General features: G+C 37.5%; 1 protein-coding gene across 1 annotated transcript; it reads right to left on the bottom strand.

Annotated features, from left to right (window-relative positions):
• Window positions 1-1,344: 1,344 nt before the first annotated feature.
• Window positions 1,345-22,010, bottom strand: AFM (afamin). Its single transcript, XM_040237053.1, has 15 exons — window positions 21,916-22,010; window positions 18,246-18,294; window positions 17,817-17,949; window positions 16,907-17,118; window positions 15,807-15,939; window positions 15,076-15,173; window positions 14,160-14,289; window positions 12,099-12,313; window positions 8,435-8,567; window positions 6,313-6,410; window positions 5,149-5,281; window positions 3,892-4,115; window positions 2,981-3,113; window positions 2,279-2,340; window positions 1,345-1,511 (listed from the first exon to the last, which is right to left on the bottom strand). The coding sequence occupies exons 1-14, from the start codon at window positions 22,001-22,003 to the stop codon at window positions 2,305-2,307; spliced, it is 1,815 nt and encodes a 604-aa protein (XP_040092987.1). The 5' UTR covers window positions 22,004-22,010; the 3' UTR covers window positions 1,345-1,511; window positions 2,279-2,304.
• Between the last annotated feature and the right edge of the window lie 434 nt (window positions 22,011-22,444).

Here is a 22,444-nt window from a genome sequence, read left to right as displayed (position 1 = left end):
TGTATTTGGATACTTTATATAGTAATTTATTACATCTTTCTAAAGCCTTTTGTAATGGAGTGATTATCCTTCCACCCTACACCAAGAAATGGGTCTTCGATTGTAGGCAACTTGTGTCTGAGGCCATACAGCAAGTTAATAGTAGTGGGAATATAACTCCCTTCTACTCCCCTCCCACCTGCAATTTCAGCTTGGATGGAATCCCGTTGCCACATCTTTCCACAGCAAGGCCCTTTTTCCATCCTGCACCTATGACATCATATGCGATTGCTTACTGTCTTCTCCTGTGCCCAGTAGACATATATTTGGTTATATTTGCATTATATTGGATTATATTGTGCAATGTCTAACACACAGTAGGATCTAATAATAAATATTTGTTGAATGAGTAAGAATCCCAAATACTGTGCTCTAAATGGTAAACCAAAAGAACTCAGTGTTTTCATGTACTGTATCTTAGATGGTCAACATCTTTTTTTTCAGACACTGAAACACTAAAAAGCCTTAAAAGTTTAGAGAACAGCCAGGATCATCAAGCCATGGGCCCACAACCAACCTTCACTTCCTGGCTTCCCAGTTCCCACCATTCCCTGTCTTTAGATGTCACTGTCAATCACTTACAGTTCCAAAATAACAGCAATTTTGATGTGGAATGGAGGGAGAAAAGAGCCACTGTTGCTGATGCCTTGGCCCATTCCCCCCTTTCTGAAGAACAGGTTTTATAGGGCACCCACAACAGAGCGTTACCCAGGAGGTAATGTATACTTTGGCTAAGAATATTGTTCTGGAATTAGAGGGTTCAAATTTAAGCTTTTGGTTCTGCTAAGTACTAATTATATAACATTGAACAATTCATTTATTTCCCCAAGCCTCAGTTTCCCTGTCTATAAAACAGGAATAAAAAATGTTTACTTCATAGAGCTGTTAGGATTAAATGAGATAATACATTAGAAGTACCCACACAATGTTTTTACATTGAAAACATTCAATCCCAGCTAGTAATAGTAGGAGGAGGTGGAGGTGGAGGCATGCTACAAGCCCACAACACCCCATTTTCTTCCCAGTAGCAGCAAGAACAGAATCTGTGAGTACTCTGCCCACAGAATTTCTATTTCAGAGTCCTGTCTCCCATAAAGTCATAGATTTATTCATTTTGCTGTACAGTAGAAATTAACACAACATTGTAAAGCAACTATACTCCAATAAAAATTAATTTTAAAAGAAAAAATTAAAAAAATATTTTTATAAAAAAGGAAGTACATTTAACCAGTGAACCAATGATGCTGATGGAATGATTCACTCGGTTGTTTCATTTTGTTAACAAGTTGACACATGACATTAGTCTTTGAGAAATAACTTTATAATGTTGTTGTTTATTGCTTGCTGCAGTAACATTATCTCAGATAACAGGTACAGAAGAATCTGTTTACTGCGTTCTTTTCAGAAAATGAAATTCACCACAGGACAGCTAGGAAGTAGGTAAGTTGATCTTCCTCTCTTTTCTCAGAATCCTGGAAAGAAAAAACAGTATCTTGTGCAGTAAAGGAATATGAAATGATAGAATGCCATATACGTGGCTAGATATCCCATATACATGGGCTAGAAAGCCATAAAGAAAACTCTTAGTGGTAACTATGTTTGCCTTTTGCAGATGCAAACTTTCCTTCTGGCCAGGTGGTGGGGTGGGAGGCAGGGGGCGGTGTTGAGGTCTCTCTTTCCTGACATTGAACATCATTGCTATATCTACTCAAGCTTTTGTTCCTAACGTTTGTGAATAAGTTTTTCAGAAACTACAGTGGGAAAGTGATCCTTTATATACCTTTTTGAAATTACAAACATATCACTTTTCTTTTATGTAAATCCTGTAGTAAGGCTCTTAGAACAAGTTACTGAGGCCTGTCTGCCCATCTCAGCCCCCTCCTCCCACTATGAACTTTCATATTAATAGAGTCTTTGCCTTTCTTTTCTGGTCCAGACATCTGAGTGCAGTAGGAGGAAGGCAGAAGAGTGGATGTCTTTCTATTCAGAAAACTGCTGGGACAGTAAGACAATGCTAACACAAACATAGTAATGCCCTCCCAGCCATCAAGAGTGACTGACACCCAGAGACATATTAGAGGACCAGTATGGGGCAAGGCCAGGGGGATAAACCAGAAATGTTAGTGCAAGGCCTAGGGGATGAACTGGAAATTAACAGTGAAGCATAAGAGGGGAAAAGCATAAACGACCAAAGAAGTTACCAATACATTTAGCCTTTGACTGAGATAGAAGGCATTACCTTAGGTGGGTTTTACTTGATGTTTTTCAAGCAGCCTGACTTTTGGCTGCCAATTTTGGACTCTGAGAGAGAAAAAATAGAAATAAAAACATACAAGAAAATTTTTAAGAAACCTCCATACCGTTTTCCCACAGTGGCTGCACCAATTTACATTCCCACCAACAGTGTACAAGGGTTTCCAAATATTAAAAATAGAACTGTCTTATGACCCAGAGATATAAATAAAAAAAAAAACTCCCCACTAATTTGAAAAGATACATGCAGCCCAGGGACTTCCCAGGTGGCCCAGTGACTAAAACTCTGCACTTCCAATTCAGGGGGCCTGGGTTCCATCCCTGGTCAGGGAAGTAGGCCCCACATGCCACAACTAAGACTCAGTACAACCAAATAAATAAATAAATAAATAATTTAATGAAAAGATTCATGTAGACCAATGTTCATAGTAGCATTATTTATAATTGTCAAAATATGGAAGCAACCTTAAATGTCCATCAACAGATGAGTGGATAAAGAAGATATGGTATGTATGCACAATGGAATATTACTCAGACATAAAAAGGGATGAAATTTTGCCATTTGCACCAACATGGATGGACTTGGAGGGAGACATAGCAAGGAGGAAGCAGGGTCCTATGGGGAGTTCCATTTTCTTTGTTTGACCAGGAATACCAGTTGAATTCCAGAGAAAAGAGCTGGAAATACCTCCTCCTTGAAGCAGGCCTCAGGCTCCTGGGCTTTGCAGCACTTCTCCACCACATTCGTGAAATCCGCCAGCAATGACCACAGTTCCTCCCCTGAAAATTCAGGCTTCAGTTTCACTAAGTTGACAAGAAACCTGTGACCCAAGGATGTCAAACAGAATCAATTAACAGTTTCTTTCTGGAACCGCTCTTCCCCAAAAGGCTTGTTATAGAATTGTATCTTTGAAATCTCCATTTAGGTGAATGTAAAAAGTTAAAATATTCTACTTTTGAAAAGAGGTCCTGAAACCTTTCTGCTAAACACATGGCATGGATTCCATGATAACGTTCTTTGGAGGCTTATGTAATTATGGGCAAAAGTGTATCAAATGTGGGAACATATAGTAAGTCTTCGCTGTGCACAATATTGTAGAATATGTGACTTTTGATGTTTCTAGAAAATTCATTTCAAAGCATTCTCTCTTCCTCAGTAACTGAATTTTGTTTCCATTTCACTTGATACAGACACTGCCTACATTCAAAAAAAAATCTGATTATTTGGCATTTATAGCATTGCCTGAGAAAACAAAAGCAAAATTCCTGTCCCTTTTGGGCCTCTCATATCTTCAAACATTAAGAGAGATTCTTGGAGCAAGCATCTATGACATTCTCTCAAGAAAATCTGATTCATTATGAACCTCCTATGAGCCTTTTTATGGCCACCCTCACTCACATTTCCAAATCACAGTCTGGACACTCCAAATCTCTAGCAAAGGAAAAGACTAAGTTTTATAACTAGATAGACTGGACAGTTTGACAGAAGGAACAGGATTATAACATCAAGATCACACATCCATTACAATAAACCTTCTCATTAAAACGTGATGTGTCTTCAGCCTGAAGAAAATGATGAAGAGAAGAGAAGGTTGGTACCTGTCTTTTTTCCTCTGGAGTTCCTCGTTATGAGCCTGACACAAGTCTGCATGAAAGGTAAATAACCCTTGAGAGGTAGATGGAGGTACATATGTTTTATCAGCTTCCAAGCTCTCAAAGCAGGACCTTCTGAAGGCAAAATTTGTTTTACAACAGTGGTCCACAGCAGGGTTGATATTTCGATTTTCATTTATTCCACATAACTCTCCAAGAACTAAATCCACCTGTACCAATGAAAGTTGTAATGGACTTTTGAAATATGGTAGATGAATTGTTAGTTTTTTCTAATATCACTGTCAACTTAGAAAAGCCTCTGCAATCATAACATGACACTATGCACAAAAGAAAAAAATATAGAGGCTGAAGTACTAAATGGCATTATAACAAAAATTCAAGCCATAGTAATTTAAATTCCTGTAGATTAAGCTTAATGTATATACCAATTTGTGACTTCGAGCTGAGAGCTGCAAACAGCTAGCTGAAAGCATCCCCAGGACACAGTGACCCTTAGATTTAGTCCCCTCCCGGGATGTCCCCCACAAATGGGCCACCCCAGACCTAAAGAGATATGCTCAACCCAAACTGGACTGGAAGCAGCAATTCTCTTACTGACATGGTAGGACAAGAAGGAGAATTTACAGTGTTGCTTAAAATTATGAAGTTTTCTCTGTCATCCTGAAACAATACTATGATTCCAAGTCATTTGCTCTAACAAATTACTTCTAGTATAAATAAGAAGAAATGGGACTTGGGTGTTGGTCCAGTAGTTGAGTCAGCTTGTCAATGCACAGGACACAGGTTTGATCCCTGGTCCGGGAACTAAGATCCCACATGCTGCAGGGCAGCTAAACCCGTGCACCTCAACTGAAGCCCGTGCTTTACAACCCCTGCTGTGCAACAACATAAGCCACCACAATGAGAAGCCCATACACCACATTTGGAGAGTGGCCCCCACTCACTGCAAGTAAAGAAAGCTCACATGCAGCAACAAAGCCTCAGTGCAATCAAAAAAAAAAAAAAGAAGAAGAAGTAAGAAAGATGATCTGGAGACCCCCAAGCAACTATTCAAGACATTCTCTTTAGGCCTGCAGGATTTTGACACAGAGAGCTAGAAATAAAACTTGACATTCCTTGCTTAACAATGTTAAAAATAATGAAGAGAGGAAGACAGACAATCACTTTTAAATCAATGAGTGCAGGTATCCTTTTTGTTTTTTTTTCTTTTTAGGAACAGTCAGGTATGTGGGCCAGGCTCACCAAATTATCAACACAGGCAAACTCTTCACTCAGGGTACAGCAGGTGGTCAAAGCTATCACCATTTCCTTGCCAAGAAAGGTCAATTCTTCAGTGGAGAGCTGAGGGGCTAGCTTCGTGAGATTGATGAGGTAGCTGAAAGAGCATATGTCTGTTCTGAACAAAAGTAGAAGCTCATCTTCCCTTGATAAGCCACCTGAAACCCCAACCCTGCAAGGCTAGGGACAACCAATGGAAGGGCAATGTGAACCTCAGCTCTCTCATAAAATGGTAGAGATCAGTCTCTTCACCCCCCATTTTCCTGTATCCTGCCTCCTATAGATCTCTGAATATGGGCTTCCTTCTAATTTCATGACAATTCAGAAACTATCAGATTTGCCCATTGTGTGTCATCTGTGATGATAGGAGTGCCTTGGCAGAAAGTATCTTGGCTAGCTAGTATGTAAAATCCTACTGAAATCCCTTGCATTGTAAATAAACATTTCAAAGGGAAAATTTAATAAATACATGTTGGAAAAAGATAATCTGAGATGAAGGAAGAAAGAAACAAAGATCTTTCATGGGCTGAGTTCCCAGATAACAGTCCAACTAGAAATAGTGAAAACATATTTTTTAAACTGTGTTTTGTTTTAAAGATGTTTGGTTTCAATGTACAATATATTAGCATGGTCATTAATTTTAAAAATTCAGAAAAAACTTCATATTATTCATGAATATTCACAAAGTTCTTTAAAAAACAAATATTAAAGTGTTAAGTAAATCCAAAATTATTTCTTTAAACTCCATAAAATGGGCTTAAATCTTGGGAAGAGCATCTTTTCCTTGGGAAAATATAACAACCTGAAGTTTGCTGCATTCCATTCCCCATGCCTGAAATGGGGCAAAATCCACCAATTCTGGGTTGAGAGTAAAAAAGATAAGTCTAAACAAAAACTAAAGCATTAGATAATCAATTTGTCCAAAACCCTATATTTCTTCCATTTCTAGCCTGATTTCTGATAAAGTTTTAAAATGACAGCTCGATGTGAATTCTTAACTCTTGTGATATTATTCTTTCCCAGAATTTATGAATTCATCACAAAAAGGCTGAGCTAAATTTTTGACTTTGTGGCCATCTTTATTTTATCCTGGTCACAAGAGTTAGCCTGCTTGTTCGAACAACTTACTGGTATTTCAAGTCATCCTTCCCCAAATTCTGAAAACGTGCACATTCTCGTTGTACTATCTTGAGGCTTTTCTCTGTTGTCTCATTGAATCTATTTTCCTGAAAATAAGAACAATCATGCTTTTGAAAATTTTATCTAATCATAAATTTAATCATAAGATTGATGTTGACTTGTCTAATTTCTTTTTTTATACTTACATAGTATTTTCAAACTATCATTATCATAAATTAGTCACTAAGTTGAGGGTAGTTTTCTATATATGTATGTTAGAATTTGAATCTTTTTAATTATAGTTAGGTATATAGATATGGTGTTTGCCAAAATGCGGAACTTTAAATTTTCATCATCATTACCTTGTATATTTTATAGAGCTTTAAATTCTACAAAGTGGAATTCAAATCTGATGCTGACAATGATCATATAAATTTTCCCTTTAAAGTGGCCAGAGAAGTCATCTGGTCCTGTGAAGTCAAGTGACTTGCCTAGAATTACCCAATAGGCAAGTGTTGCTACAGAACACTTTTAATCACATATATCTTTTTTATACCATCTTTTTAATCATTTAGAATTGGAATTTAAAACCTCCAATAATTGTCTTCAAATATTTGACAAACTCTCACACAGCATAAAGTTGGACACCAACTAAGTGGCCACCAGGAGAAAACTACACACCAGTGGATGGATGCTGAAGGATGAATTGTATCTTCATATAATAAAAAGAATTTTCTAGCACTATGCTCCATTTAAGGATCAGGAACAGACCTCCTCATTTAGGGACAGTGGCAAAGCTGGACGAAACTCAAGTCTTCTTACTTTTTGCACAATTTTGAATGGGTATAAACTGGCATTTTTGGCAAGTGGGGGTAATTTTTTAAGCAAAGCAAAGCAACACATATCAACTGAATGAGAAGCAAATCAAAAATGTCAAATAATTAATTTCTGTAATACACAAATATGCATATGAACTGATATTAAAAACACACTAATTTCAACAAGAAAATCAGTAAAAGATATGAACAAACTGTTCACAGGAAATTATAAATACAGTAGCTAAAATCATATAGGAAAAGCTTAGCTCCATTATAAAATATATTCTTAAATGTTTAATTGAATCACTATGCTATGCACCTGAAACTATCACATTTTTAATTAACTATATTCCAATATAAAATAAAAAGTTACAAAAGTCAACTAAATTCTTAGAACACAGTCACTATTTAGCAAAGTTAACTTTCATGTGCAGTGTTGGTGAAGGTGGGGATGAAACGAAGATTTTCAACACTATATTGGACTATATGCTGGTAATAACTTTCTAGGTAGCAATTTAGTCATTTGTATCAATTATTTTTTTATTTTAAAGTCTATATATTTTGATGTAGTAATTTTCCTTCTGATAATCTATCTTAAGAAAATAGTCATAACTATTAATAGAGATGAATGAAATGAGATACTTAGGGTCACTTATAAAATTTTTAAAAAGCTAAATAAATGTCCAAAATGTCAAAGATATAGTAGGAGAGCATTTAGATATATTATTATGATGGAAAACCATCATGTAAAATAGAGCAATTTTTTTGAAGTCTGTTTAAAAATGTAAAATGTTTTTATGACAATAAATAAAAACAAATCCAAAAATTTCTTGAGAAAATATTACCCCAATCTTATTTTTAAACCTACATATAAATAGATTTGTATATGCATAGAAAAAATGAAAAAAATGTTAATTAAAGGTATTTATTGAGGACAGAATCATAACGTTTTTAGTTTTTCCTTTATAACTTTTAGTAATTTCTTAATCATCTTTAACAATCATTTATTATTTTTATGATCATAAAAAATCCAAGATGGCTCAAGAAAACACAAAAGCACATAAATAAAAAATATAAATATTTAAGCAGAAGAGTTTTTTACCTCAACACACAGGATTCATAGTTCTAAACATTATGTGTAACCCAAAGAGATGATGTTGGTCTTTGCAGTGATCAGTTTACACTGAATTTTAGATAGACTTAGATTGGTCAATCACATTTTCTACCCTCTGAACCATAATAAAATGTGATAGTTTTTAAGTGTTTGCTGTTTGGTTTGTTTAACTCTCTGAGCCTACTATGATGGAACCTACCGCACGACGGTAACACTCAGGAGGGTTTTCCATGTTACAACACTCTTTCAGGAGATCCTCATACACTTTAGCAATTCTTAACAGCTCTGGTGTGGACAGTTCTGGATGTCTCCTTGAGTACTCATAAAGAAACCTGTGATGTGTAAAATATTTTGTACATTAGAACTTCAAGAAAGAGCAAAACACCAAATCCTGCTATCTTTTACTCTGGGGAGACCTTTTATTCCTGAGTTTGCCTTCAAATCCTGTTTCATCTTTCTCTGGTGAAGGAATGGCTTAAGAGGCCATTTTGACAAAAGAGACCATGTTACAAAGATTTTCTTCCATATAATGTTTTAAAATAGCAATGTCTTTTACTTGGAGGGATAGAATGGTTAGAGGTGTTTATCATTCATTGTTAAAATAATTTTATCCATAAAGCATCAGAAATAGTAGATCATGCTACCAATACTTTAGGAAATACATATCAAGTGTAATTCTGTTGGAAAATGTATTCGACCTCCATCTTGAGATTTGGGGAATATGGCTTCTCCTCACTCCTGGTGCACCTGGGGAGAGATTGTGGAGCAGACTTTGCCCATTACTTCATCCTGTCACTTGTCAGTTATGGGAGTAATCACCCCTGCAGGTCCAAATCATTGGCAGTCATTTCCATGGCCTCAGTGAGGTGTTATAAGGGTACAGTTGGGTGTGATTAGAGGACAAAGTGGGAAAGGGAAAGGAAGAGGCTAACACTTATTAAGCCCTTAGTAGGTGCGAGGCATTGGTTCAAGCTTTGGGCATAGGAGACAAAGAGTGGCTTCCTAGCCTTCATAAAACACTGTCTCATTTAACTTCACTTAGCCCTCAAGATAAGTAGTATTTCACAGCTGAGGAAACTGTCTCAGCCCAGTAAAGCACTTGGCTATTGGCTTCCCTGGTGGCTCAGACAGTAGAGTCCGCCTGCAATGCAGGTAGACCTGGGTTCGATCCCTGGGTCAGGAAGATTCCCCTGGAGAAGGGAATGGCTACCCACTCCAGTATTCTTGCCTGGAGCCTTGGACAGAGAAGCCTGTCAGGCTACAGTCCATAGGTGAGGAAGAGCCAGACACGAGGGAGCAACTAACACTTTCACTTTGTAAAATTTGAACCTAGGTCCCAGAGGACGCCTACCTCATTCTTTTTAAACCAAGCCAACTCTTTTCTCAAGAGAGCTGTTTTCTTTAACTACCCTGTGCTATTTACAATTTTCTTCATAGAAATATCATCTTTATTCTTTTGAATTAAATAAAAATGATCTATGTTTTGTGAGAATCATACGTCACAAAAGTTTTTCAAGGGACTTTTGTCATCTCTTTTTCTCTTGTAGCCTTTTTCTCTTGATTAATCTTGGCTTTTCTGACATCTCTCCTCTTCTCCATTTACCTTCTCAGTCCCAGTTGTGAGATATAGTCTCATATTCACATTCTAAAGCAGTGGTGTTTAACTTCAGAGAATCAAGTGTTCCCCTTAATATTTCATAAAAGCCATGAACTTTTCTTCAGAAATAAAATTGCACCTAAAATCTCACCACCAAAATATTGTGAACAAAAAACCCTGGAAGAAAACCCTTAGCGTGGCAGATCCACTGAGGTCTGGCATCAAATATTGGCATCCAGAAAAACTGCACTGTAAACTGTTTCTGGTTCAGCATGTTCATCGCTGCTCTCGTTTCTCCCCATGCTCCCCACCCTATCTTAGTTGTCATGGTGATGATGATGGAGATGATGAGAAATGAGGATAAGGATGAAAACTGCTTCCATTTAGCAAGTCTATGTCAGGTACAAGTGAAATGCACTGCATCAGTGATTTAGTTTAATTTGACTGAGTATCCATGATTCATGAGAAGCAATAGAGCTCAGTGGTTATAAGAACAGGAAGCTGGAGCCACACTGGTTGCATTTGAACCCTCGCTCTACCAGATATTAGTTGTGTGACTTTGGAGCAAGTTACTTAACCTCTGTGCTTCAGTTTCTTTGCCTGCAAAATGATGATTGAGGAAAGTATTCTAACCACAGAAGTTTGTTTTGAAAATTAAATTGATTAACAGATGCGAAGCACTGAAAATTTGGTTAAGTATTCAATAACCTGTATCTTCAATCCAGACATCCTTCCAGAATTCCAGGTTCAAATATAAAATCCTCTTATGATATTTCCACTGCATTACCTCACGGGCACCTCAAAGTCAATGCGTGTGGACTAAGTTGCTTCAGTCATGTTCAATTCTTTGTAACCCAATAGACTGTAGACCACCAGGCTCCTCTGTCCATGGGATCCTCCAAGCAAGAATACTGGAGTGGGTTGCTATGCCCTCCTCCAGGGGATCTACCCAACCCAGGGATCGAACCCTCATCTCTTAAGCCTCCTGCACTGGCAGGCAAGTTCTTTACCACTAGCGCCACCTGGGAAATCGGTGTGGTCAAATACAAATAGTTTCTCTTTCCCACAAACCTTCCCCCATACTTCCCATCTCATTGAGTCTGAAAACTACTTACCAACCACCTAAGCCCCAAACTGGGATTCATTCCAGATGAAGTTTCTAAAAGACAAAAGTGATTTTGTCCTTCCTTATTCTTCGATGAAAACCCTTCGGTGGCATCTTGTTACTTAGCATATCTGGATGATCTGACCCCATGTGCCTCTCCCTACCCTCTTCTCTCACTGCAGAAACTCTAGCACAACCACATACACACCATGCAGTTTCACACCCCTATCAGTGTTCTACCCCTTCTATCCAGATTATCAGCATTTCTTCAAGTACCTCCTCCCCGACAAGACTTTCAGAGTTCCCAAGGACTTCCTCTTCTATCCTCATATTGCCTGTGGCCTAGTGCTTTCATAAATTAAAGAGTATTTCTTGCACTCATATATTTATGAGGCTGTCTCTTTCCCCATCACACTTCTATTGATGAAAGCTTATTGGAGGCAAAACCCCTGTTTAACTTGGTAAAGCCCCTGGATTATATTGAGTTGGCCAAAAAGTTCATTTGAGATTTTCCATAACATCTTACAGAAAAAAATCCGAACAAAATTTTTGGTCAACCCAGAGTTATTACTGACAAACTTTGAATGACTAAATATTCTCATATGAATTTTATATACAACTCCTAAAATACAGACAGGTTAACTTGTCCTGATGATTCTACCAGGATTCAAATCTAGTCCTTTTGCTTCCAAGTCAGCTAAACAGTGGTGGGAGTTGGGGGAGAAGGCAGGGGAGAGCGTGGCAGATAAGCCTGCAAATTCTTAGGTCACACCTCTTGGATCATATCTAGTCTGCCATATTTTAACTGTGAACCTTAAACAAATTACGTAACTTCCCTGAAACTTTCCTTAACTTCTGAAAATTGGGAGAAATCATGCTTGTTTTACATGACTGCTGTGAAAATTAAAATAGATAATCTGTACTTAGCCCACTGTCTGGCACATATCAAGTACTCAATAAATGTTAGCCATCACTGTCATAGCACAGTTGCAATTTCTAAAATAATGTAAAAAGATTACAATCTAAAATCATGATTTTTAAAAATTATGTGGTATACCCAATGATTTAAGTGGTTCCTATTGCTTTCACCCAAGTTAACCAAAATAGATCAAGTCATAAGTTTCTGTTTGCCTTATAAATGTCAATATAGAGGTATGTTACTCAGCCATGAAGTTCGCTTGGTCAGCATCTCGTTTCTCACACACATTGTCACTTTCAATAAATTTTGCTTCTCTTAAAGATAAGTCGTTTGGTCTATCATCTTTATTGGAGTAAATGATACACTCTCCACGCTCTGGTATTTTCTTTTCACAGCAGTCTTTGATTTTGCTGGAGATGGAATCTTGTTTTGAACAAATATGGCTCATAACTTTGCTCTGTATCAAATAAGAATGAAAAATGACTTTATTTTCATAAGTTTTTCAGGGCTAGATTCTCCTTCACCAATGGAATGCAGAACCAACCATAGCTATAACATCTAGAATTGTTTCATCAACTAATTTGATAGCTAATTAAATTTTGCATTGATTTAATACAGTGACCTTTCATTTTAATGCAAGCTTGATTTCTTAGGATTTTAGATGATATAATTATGAAAAATAGACTCATACATTTATTACATATTAGCTGGAATTTTCTTAAAGGTGGTCTAACCCCTGCTTCTTCCTCCAGACTCTTCAGAATGAGTCTGCACATTTCTCCTACTCTCTGTTCCAGCTTCACATGAACTACAATGAGTTTCATCAAAGCACTGGACTATTCCAGACACTGACTCTGCTCAAGCTGTTCCCCTATGTGGACTCTTATTCTGGGGAACACTTAAGGTAGGAATGAGATGGAGCTCTAGGTTGAGATGAGAAATGGAATGGAGGTTTGTACCATGTTTCCAGCAAACCACATAGAACCAAGGAATCCATCTTTGCAGATGAATATACATCTCACCTAAGGCCATCATTATTTGGGGCAACACATCACTTATTGTCTGAAATTTCATTTCTGTTTTGAATGAAGTATACTATTCAATTGCTCTTATTTCTACACAAAGCTATCAAAAAAAGGATATTAAAAATATAATATGATTCCTTAGTCTCAGCTCCAAACTTCACAGAAAACTCTTCAATTATATCCTAATTCAGTACATTATATTCAATATTATAAAACCAACATCCCTATAAGTGACCAAATAATACACAAATAAACAGTGAGTGAGACTGCTTTTCATTGCAATAAATTTAAGGACAAAACAATTCTTGGGGACACCTATTGTCCATTGCTTGAAATAAAATGTATATATCTTCATACTCCAAAATTCAAGTTATCTAATGAGCATGATGTTTTGTTTTGAATTTAAAATAGTAAGACTAATTTTAAAAATCACGTAAAAAACTAATTTCAACTAAGACATCAGGATTATTTTTAATGAAATTGTGTTACCTTCGTATGCATGAACAACTTCAACTAGGTCACTATTATATTTACCAGTATATGTCCTTAGAGAATCACTCTAAAGACTACAATAAGAGTTATTTTAAATGAACATATTCACTTATTTGAAAAGATTGTCCCTAAGTATCCTGAAGAAACTCAGAGAAAGCAACTCTTAAAAACATAAAGATCACCAGTCATTTTCTGAGCTTTACTGTTATTTCTAATATCTCTAAAAGAGTATTTGCAATATTAAAGAAAACTTTAGTCTAGCTGAATGAATGTTCACAGATTCTAAATTCCTGGGGATTATGTCCTGTGCATTTAGTCACATAAAATAGAATCAACTAAGTAATCTAAAAGCAATCTCATTCATTAAAAACTCCAATGCTTTATTTGGTCTCATTTGTTAATACTTTACTTTTTATTTTATTTGGTTCATATTATTATTTAACAATTAATTTTTATAGAAGTATAGGTGTTTTACAATGTGTGTTAGTTTCAGTCATATATATATATCTATAAAACTGAACATATATGTAAGAGACTACATATTATTTTTTCAGATTCTTTTCCATTTCCATTAGAAGCTATTACAAGATATTAAATGTAGCCCCCTGTACCAAACAGGAGGTCTTTGTTGTTTATCTGTTTTATATATAGTAGTACTATCTGTTATTCCCAATTTATTAACACTATGATTTTATTGTAGTGAGTAGCCACACATTAAGTCAACTTCAGAATAAAAAATAGCCACCCTGAAATCACTATTTTTGCTTGGTTTTATAGAATATTTACCCTGCCACGGATGCACTGCACAACATCCCCTTCACAGCATCCATCATATTTGGAAGAAACATCTTCTAGAAGGGAGGTAAGTTGCTTAAATCCAATCTTGGGGAATTTTTGACTAAGTATAGCAATGTTTCTGGAAACAGAATTGATAAACCACTAAAACAACTTGAACAGCAAATAGACAAAGGGAAGTTCTTTGCTAATACAGTATAAGTAGCTGCAGTAAGCATTGGTATCCTTGTTTTTTCACCAATGGCTTTTCCAAATAACTGTTTATACATTACTTGGCCCACATGATCATTTTGAAAATCCTAGGTTGATATCTTGAATTCTAGTTCTAGGACTAGGGGGAGAAAAAGGTCTGAAAGATATGCCCTCTTCCACAACTGTTATAGCAAAACACATTTTTTAAGGACCACCATTTCTTCTTGTGAGTCCATGGCAGGCACAGACAATTCATCACAGCACCCCCTTTTAACTGATCTATTTGAAATCTCAGAATTTCTCACAAAACATTGCACTAGTACCATTGCTCTTTGGCTTAAGATGTGAAATAAACTGTATCCCTAGAAGATAGTTTCCTAGTTATTAAAGTCAAAGATGGGTAGATAAGTCATGTTTAAAGCACTCAGAGGTTTTAAAACTCTGATTGGGAACTCCCAGACCCATTCAGATTCCCAACTAACCAAAAACTAACTCAGAAGTAGCCTTCTTTCTCACTGGGATCTCCCCACCTTTCAGGGCTTTTCTCATCCTGATCTAATGTCCTGGTTCTGAGCAATCCAAGCAGATTAACCCCCACCTCAAAACCCCTGAGGATCTAAGAAGAAAATAAATAAAAGGTCATCAATAATTTAACGAAAATGGAACACAAACTAAAAAATACAAATAGAAACAAAAGATAGATTATAAAACTCACATAGATTGTAAGATTTGTGGTCCAAATTTCATAAGTGCCCCACAAACATTTTTTTGGTAAGAAGATAACGCTTTTAAATAGTACATGAAATGTTCTGCCTGAGGGATAAAGAGAAAATTCTGTTGAAGTAAGTGGAAAAATCCCACTATTCTCTTATTTCCTAACCACATGTCAACCAAACAATCCCAGTGTTTCCTCAGAAATAGAAAACCTATGGGTTTTTTTATCTCAGGAAATGTGTATATCAAAATAAATATAAATGTGTAGCACATTATAAAGGCAGAGCCAGTCTTCCTGATGACTAAATTACATGTGCTGGGAAGTACAGTATGCAGTAAGCTTGCCCTCTCTACCAGGATGATTCACTTATATGGTTTAGGACTTGTCCAAGACAGAAGATAAAATGTAATTTTTACCCTCATTAGTTACTCACTAGTGTTTCCTTCCAATTTACAAGGAAGACAAAACCAGAGAGACCCTAGAAATGGGCAATTTTTCAAAGGTCTTAAGTAATAAGAAATTTAGATCAGTTAGCAGGTGGTGAATGGGTTGAAAAAACAGTGAAAGTGACGAGAGAACAGCTGATAAGTGGTAAAAAGCTCTTTTGCTATAATTTAAAGTAAAGATCTACAGTTTTGGGTGAGTCCCTGTCCTTTTAATAAGTGTAATACCTAGCTTTGTTAAATGGAATGAATATATATAATAGTAAATGGAATAAATGGAATGCCCACCTTTGTTCGAAAGCAGTTAGCTTTTTCTTGTTCCTCACAGCATGTTTTAGTCATCTCCTCAAAACGAGCAGCAACAGTTAGAAGTGTAGGAGCAAAAACGAAGGGGTTCCTTCTGGAAACTTCATAAACATAACTTCAAAAGGAAGGAAGGTGGGTGGGGAACAGGAAAAAAGTGAAGCAATGGTAGACAAGGGAAGGGAAAGAGAAGATTAAAAAAGACAAGATCAAGTTGCGAAATTAAAGGTGAAAGGAAGGATTTCCCATTACTGAAGGACTTCCCTGGTGGCTCAGACAGTAAAGCGTCTGTCTACAATGCGGGAGACCCGGGTTCGATCCCTGGGTCGGGAAGATCCCCTGGAGAAGGAAATGGCAATCCACTCCAGGACTATTGCCTGGAAAATCCCATGGACAGAGGAGCCTGGTAGGCTACAGTCCATGGGGTCGCAAAGAGTCGAACACGACTGAGCGACTTCACTTCACTTCACTTCAAAGGAAGGCAACATTACTGAGTCTCCAAAAATGTCATACCACCTAAGTTGCCAACTCCCAAATAAGAATGACGATTGCAGTTCTAATCATGAATGCAAGGCCCTGGCTATTCTCTTTTCTTCCCCATGATGCCAGATGGTCCGCAGCTCTCCTTGTCATGCTCAAAGAACAGCTACCTATACAGACTCCATCTGAGATTCAGAGATCATAATCACTTAATGTAAAAAGAAAACTTTGTGATTTAAGCTTTCCAGAAAAAGTCTCTGCTTCTGCAACTATTGCACTGCTAAACATCCATTGACTTAATATTTATCTTTGGTAAAAGCTGCACCTTCCCTTTTGAAAGACCAGTTCTGCTTTCGTACCATGCACACACTTGGGTTCTGGGGTTTATCCCATTAAAAAACACACATCATTATTGAAAGGATCTTGAAAGCAGGTTTCACATCTTGTCCATCTTCTCAACAATGACCACAGAATCTGACACACAAATGCATGTTGGATAAACTAATTCATCCGTACACCCAGCTATGTTCCTTTGGAATAGATACTGAGTTTAGCCTAAGAATAATTCTTCAATTAGATGATTTTTCTACTAAAATTAAACTTACTTATTCAGAAAAGATTCCCTGTTATTTTTGTAAGTCTGGCATTTCTCTTGAGGATCCAGAGTAGGGAGAGGAGGCAAAAATCCTATATCAGCTTTCTTATTATGGAAGAAACAGAGTCTTCTTTCAAAGTCAACCTTACGGCAGCAGTGTGAAAAATTATACTTTTGTGGCAGTCCCTCCATGGCACATATATTTTCCAGTAAAACCTCATTCTGGACAACAGAAAAGGAAAAGACACACTTTATTCATTGCAACATTTTTCAGGCTTCTGAGATGACACAGTGGAAACAATGAGTGGTGAGTGTCACTCTTTGAGAAAGAGATTCCAAGATGTTCCCAATATTACCAGCCAAACATCTCTACCCACAGCCTTGACAACCATCCTACACTTCGGGAAACTCTATCCTATCCTGAGTCCCCTTAACCTCTTCCTATCTCTCTTCTGCCTACATCTCCCTTACATAGTGGCTTTTTTCTCTCTCTCTCAAGGTAACAGGGTCAGAGTGTAATGGGTTGGTTAAGCATTTAGTGGTAACGTTTAGTAATAGCTTTCTAGAGATGCAGGTGGTTACTCTATTGGGAGGATGCCAAGAAAAGGGGGTGTGACAGTAGAGTACATATTGAGAGGCATGTAAAGAAAGTAGCTTTACTTCCATGTACTTCGCCAGTCTATTGGTTTAGTCTTCCTGCCTGTATACTTATGGCATGGGCTGCAAGCTCACAGCCAAGTCCTCCTGTGCATCAGTACACAGAATTGCATCTCTCCTAAGAAAGTGCCTTATCCTAAATACTGAAGTCAGGCAAAGTAACAACAAGAGCATAGCTCATCTCTTTATATTTTCAAGCCAAAAATTCTCTCAGTGTTGACAAATAAGCTTGTTTGTTTAAGAAATGCAAACAATTTACTTACAGCTAATTTTGAACACTCTGGGAGTGTCCTGTCAGCCAAGCATTTATCTCTGTATTCTGTCATGGTTTTTACCAACATTTCTACTTCTTCAAAGGATGCCTCCTGAATATATTGAGCAAATGCAATGATGGTGCTGCAACAGTCCACACAGAGTACACAATGATGACCTGCAGAATTTCCAGTTATGTCCAACCAAAATCTCATAGGAACACCCACTTGCTGACTAACCTTAGAAAATTATCAAAATGTGAAGTCTCTTAAGTTTTATAATTTCTTGACAATTCAATTGCCTCATCTGAATTTTTCTTTAATACTGTATTCACTTTTTAATGGCATATATTTAATTAATATATTAGCATAATTCTGGAAGATGTCAGATAAGCTTATAATAAACATCATCATCATCAAAACAAGTTTAGAGGAACTCACACATATCCAACGTTATCCTCTATAAATTTCTGGGTGATTCTGACATCATCTGAAAGCAAAGATACTTAAGTTATTATATATCCTGGTGTTTTAATATTTTACCAATAAATTACTATATGTAACACATTTTAAAAGTATAAAATAAAAAATGATATAGAAAAAATAGCATATTTAGTATGAAGAAGAGACATCATATGAGCCAAATATTACATCTTAATCATAGCTGATTATGTGCTTAAAAATATTCATTAAGTTGAATTGGCTTGAATTAATCTCAAACTTGGGGCTTCCCTGGTGGCTCAGAGGTTAAACGTCTGCCTCCAATGAGGGAGACCCAGATTCGATCCCTGAGTTGGGAAGATCCCCTGGAGAAGGAAATGAATGGTAACCCACTCCAGTATTCTTGCCTGGAGAATCCCATGGACGGAGAAGCTTGGTAGGCTACAGTCCACAGGGTCGCAAAGAGTCGGACACAACTGGGCGACTTCACACACACACACACACACACACAGTCTCAAGCTCAAGACTTCCCTGGTGGCTCAGACGGTAAAGCGTCTGTCTACAATGCGGGAGACCCAGGTTCGAGCCCTGGATTGGGAAGATCCGCTGGAGAGAGAAATGGCAATCCACTCCAATACTATTGCCTAGAAAATCCCATGGACAGAGAAGCCTGGTAGGCTACAGTCTGTGGGGTCACAAAGAGTCAGACACGACTGAGCAACTACACTTACACTTTCAATCTCAAACTCACCAGACTTTAGATTTAATACTGATGGCTCCCCAGCCACAACCATCAAAAACAAGCACCGTTTCCACTGTAGATAATAGGTATAACTAGAAAAGTAGTATGAAGTTTCATTGTTAAGTGATATAATGCTACAGTTGTGCCCAGCAAGAGATGCCAGGCATGCTGATGGTAGCGTAAATTATGCTGCTGCTGCTGCTGCTGCTAAGTCTCTTCAGTCATGTCCGACTCTGTGCGACCTCATAGATGGCAGCCCACCAGGCTCCCCCGCCCCTGGGATTCTCCAGGCAAGAACACTGGAGTGGGTTGCCATTTCCTTCTCCAATGCATGAAAGTGAAAAGTGAAAGTGAAGTCGCTCAGTTGTGAGCGACCCCATGGACTGCAGCCTATCAGGCTCCTCTATCCATGGGATTTTCCAGGCAAGAGTACTGGAGTGGGGCACCATCATCTTTTCCGAAACTATGATGCTAGTCAGACACAGATATTTAGGTGATCTCTGAACTAGTCTAACACCACTGGTTCCTTTCCAATTAGCATATACTTATCAGAACACATTTGTATTTGTTCATACAGGCTATTTTCATGGAGTCTTTACTTTATCAAAGTATTGAACTGGTTACTATAAGGCAATCAACGATAACTGAAACATCTCCCCTGGACCTTGGGTTCCTAAATACTCTCATAGTGCAGGTGTCTCATGAACATGACTGTAATCCAATGTAGAATGTATATGATATTCTACAGTAAAGTGGGGACTAGGCAGCATATTAAAAAGCAGAGACATTACTTTGCTGACAAAAGTCTGTATAGTCAAAGCTGTGGGTTTTCCAGTAGTCATAGATGGATGTGAGAGTTGGACCATAAAGAAGGCTGAGCACTGAAGAATTGATGCTTTTGAACTGTGGTATTGAAGAAGACTTTTGTGAGTCCCTTGGATTGCAAGGAGGTTAAACCAGTCAATCCTAAACGAAATCAATCCTGAATAGTCATTGGATGGACTGATGCTGAAGCTGAAGCTCCAAGACTTTGGCCACCTGATACAAAGAGCCAACTCATTAGAAAAGACCCTGATGCTGGGAAAGATTGAAGGCAGGAGGTGAAGGGGATGACAGAGGACCAGATGGTTGGATGGCATCATTGACTCAGTGGACATGAGTTTGAGCAAGCTTCAGCAGGTGGTGAAGGACAGGAAAGCCTGGCCTGCTGCAGTCCATGGGGTCGCAAAGAGTCGGACATGACTGAACAACTGAGCAACAACAACATATAACAAGAATGCTTATGGTCCTGGGTGAGGAACCAGAAAGTATTATAGGAGGAGGGGTATATAAGTTGAACCTAAAAAATGTCCAAGGTTTCAGCTAGCTGAGAAGTAAGGAAGCTCATCTTTCTGTGTGATGTGAGTAAAACTACAAAGGTAAGGAATCCTGGGATGTTTGGGGAACATCAATTAATCAATTAATTTTCCACTTTGATGAGAAAGTGAGTCATAAAGAAAAGTAATGGAACCAGAGATAGAAAGAAGCTGGATCCAGATTATGTGTGCCTTTCATATAAAGCTGAGGAGTTTGGGCCTCAACTAGAAACCAAGAAGAGCCACTGAAAATGTTTATAGAGAATAGTAATATCATCATTTCTCTAAACTAAGAAATACCAGCCAGGTAATGGTATGTCTGATGTTCTTGGATCTCCCACAGTACCCAACAAATAGAAAGTAACAAGAACTATTTGTCAAATAGATGTAAGAATGAATGGATGGAGAGGGGGAAATCAAGAAGCTCATTAGGAGACTTTTGCAACTGTCCTGTTGAGAAATCAGCAGGACGTGAATTTTGGTAGGAGTAACAGAAGTGCAAAGGAAAATGTGGATGCAAAAATATTGGAGTCAAAAATCAACAGAACTTTTTAAAAAACATGTTTTTACATGTTTTACATGTTTACAAGGAGAACTTAGTCAAAAATGACTATCCTCCTTTAAGCCCTGTGACTGGGCTCACTAGCAGGCACTGTGGTGGTGCTGGTGGTTTAGTTGCTAAGTCGTGTCCAACTCTTGTGACACCAAGAACTGTAACCTGTCAGGCTCTTCTGTCCATGGGGATTCTCCAGGCAAGAATACTGGAGGGGATTGCCATTTCCTTCTCCAGGGGATCTTCCCTACCCAGGAATCGAACCCAGGTCTCCTGCATTGCAGGCAGATTCTTTGCCGACTGAGCTACAAGGGAAGCCCCAGCAGGCACTGTAGGGGGTACCAAATTAAGACATCATCCACAATTTCAGGGCATGGTAACACTTAGAGCACCTTGGTGAACTGCAAAAAGATGGTCCTTTCAGGCCAGAGGGATTACAAAAAAACACCTCCAAACAGATGAAGTTCAAAATGTTCCCTCTTTGAGTAGAAGAAATATAAAAGTCATACTTTCCTCCAGGCTGACGCTGCTTCAGCTAGGCTTGAGGAAATGTACAGGGTTGCAGGGATTTAAAAATTCACCAAGTGTGTACTGTTGGAAGAAGCAGGGTCTGCATACTCTTAAGGTGTTTACCACATAATTAGGAAATACAACAAATGACCAAGTTCCAGTAAAATCTCAACTCATGTCTAATGTTCCACTGTTTCCATACACTACACATATTTGCAAGAAACATTAATATTTTCAAATCCAAATTGTATCTCCCAGCAACACTTCTTATGTTACCATTATGCTGGTGACCGATTGCTGGGTGTGATCATTGTCTCTGTCAGTAGACAGGATAATATGATCCAAAATACAGTATCTGGAAAGGTTAGATCAGGGTATCTGATCAGTATATGTAAACTAGGGAGAGGGAGAAAAAAGGCAAGTGAAAATTTAAACTGAAAGAAACCAAAGTTAAAAATTAGAAATTAACCCAACTTAGTTCCTTAGGGGATAGACAAGGAAATTTCTTACCTACATCTTGAGGCTGTGTGGGCAAGGTTAGGGATTCAGTCAAAAAGAAAAAGAAAATAACAAAACCTGTAAGTTTTAACTGTTTCATTTTTTAAGAAATCACATGCACAAAAGAAAAGTAACATGAATGAGGAAAATCAAGTTTTTATATTATTCTTTGACACTATTTAGTAAAAAAGTAACTTGCTTAACCTATTTCTCATATACCTCATATTTGATTTTTATTTGATCACTCTGCAGAATTTTTTGCTAATTATTAACCAGGAAAAAAATTCTCTCAGTGTTTTACTGGAAAAATCTATTGAGTTAGAAAAAGAAGTCCACAGGTTAAGTATGCACAATACCTAGTCAAACAGACAACCAAAAAAAAAAAAAAATCTTAAACTATTGCAAATGCTAAAAGAGAACGGACAAGAATAAATAATTCACCAAAGAGGAAGCATAACTAAAAAGATGCTAAATATCTCTGGTAATCAAAAGGAGTTGAATTTACAATAAATAATTTTATATACTTGATAAAATTAGGGGA

This window comes from Oryx dammah, unplaced genomic scaffold, assembly GCF_014754425.2.
Source record: "Oryx dammah isolate SB20612 unplaced genomic scaffold, SCBI_Odam_1.1 HiC_scaffold_3, whole genome shotgun sequence".
Taxonomy (NCBI): Eukaryota; Metazoa; Chordata; class Mammalia; order Artiodactyla; family Bovidae; genus Oryx; species Oryx dammah.
The sequence above is the reverse complement of the archived record's forward strand: the minus strand, read 5'-3'. Positions and strand labels throughout refer to the sequence as shown.

Excerpts from the sequence above, each read along its gene's own strand:
- AFM (XM_040237053.1), bottom strand. The coding sequence starts at position 22,003 with ATGAAACAGTTAAAACTTACAGGTTTTGTTATTTTCTTTTTCTTTTTG. Across the intron at positions 15,174-15,806 it reads CTAACTGCTTTCGAACAAAG|GCAGAACATTTCATGTACTA; the intron begins GTGGGCATTCCA and ends TTTATCCCTCAG. Across the intron at positions 14,290-15,075 it reads CCACAAATCTTACAATCTAT|AAACATTGCTATACTTAGTC; the intron begins GTGAGTTTTATA and ends TTCTGTTTCCAG.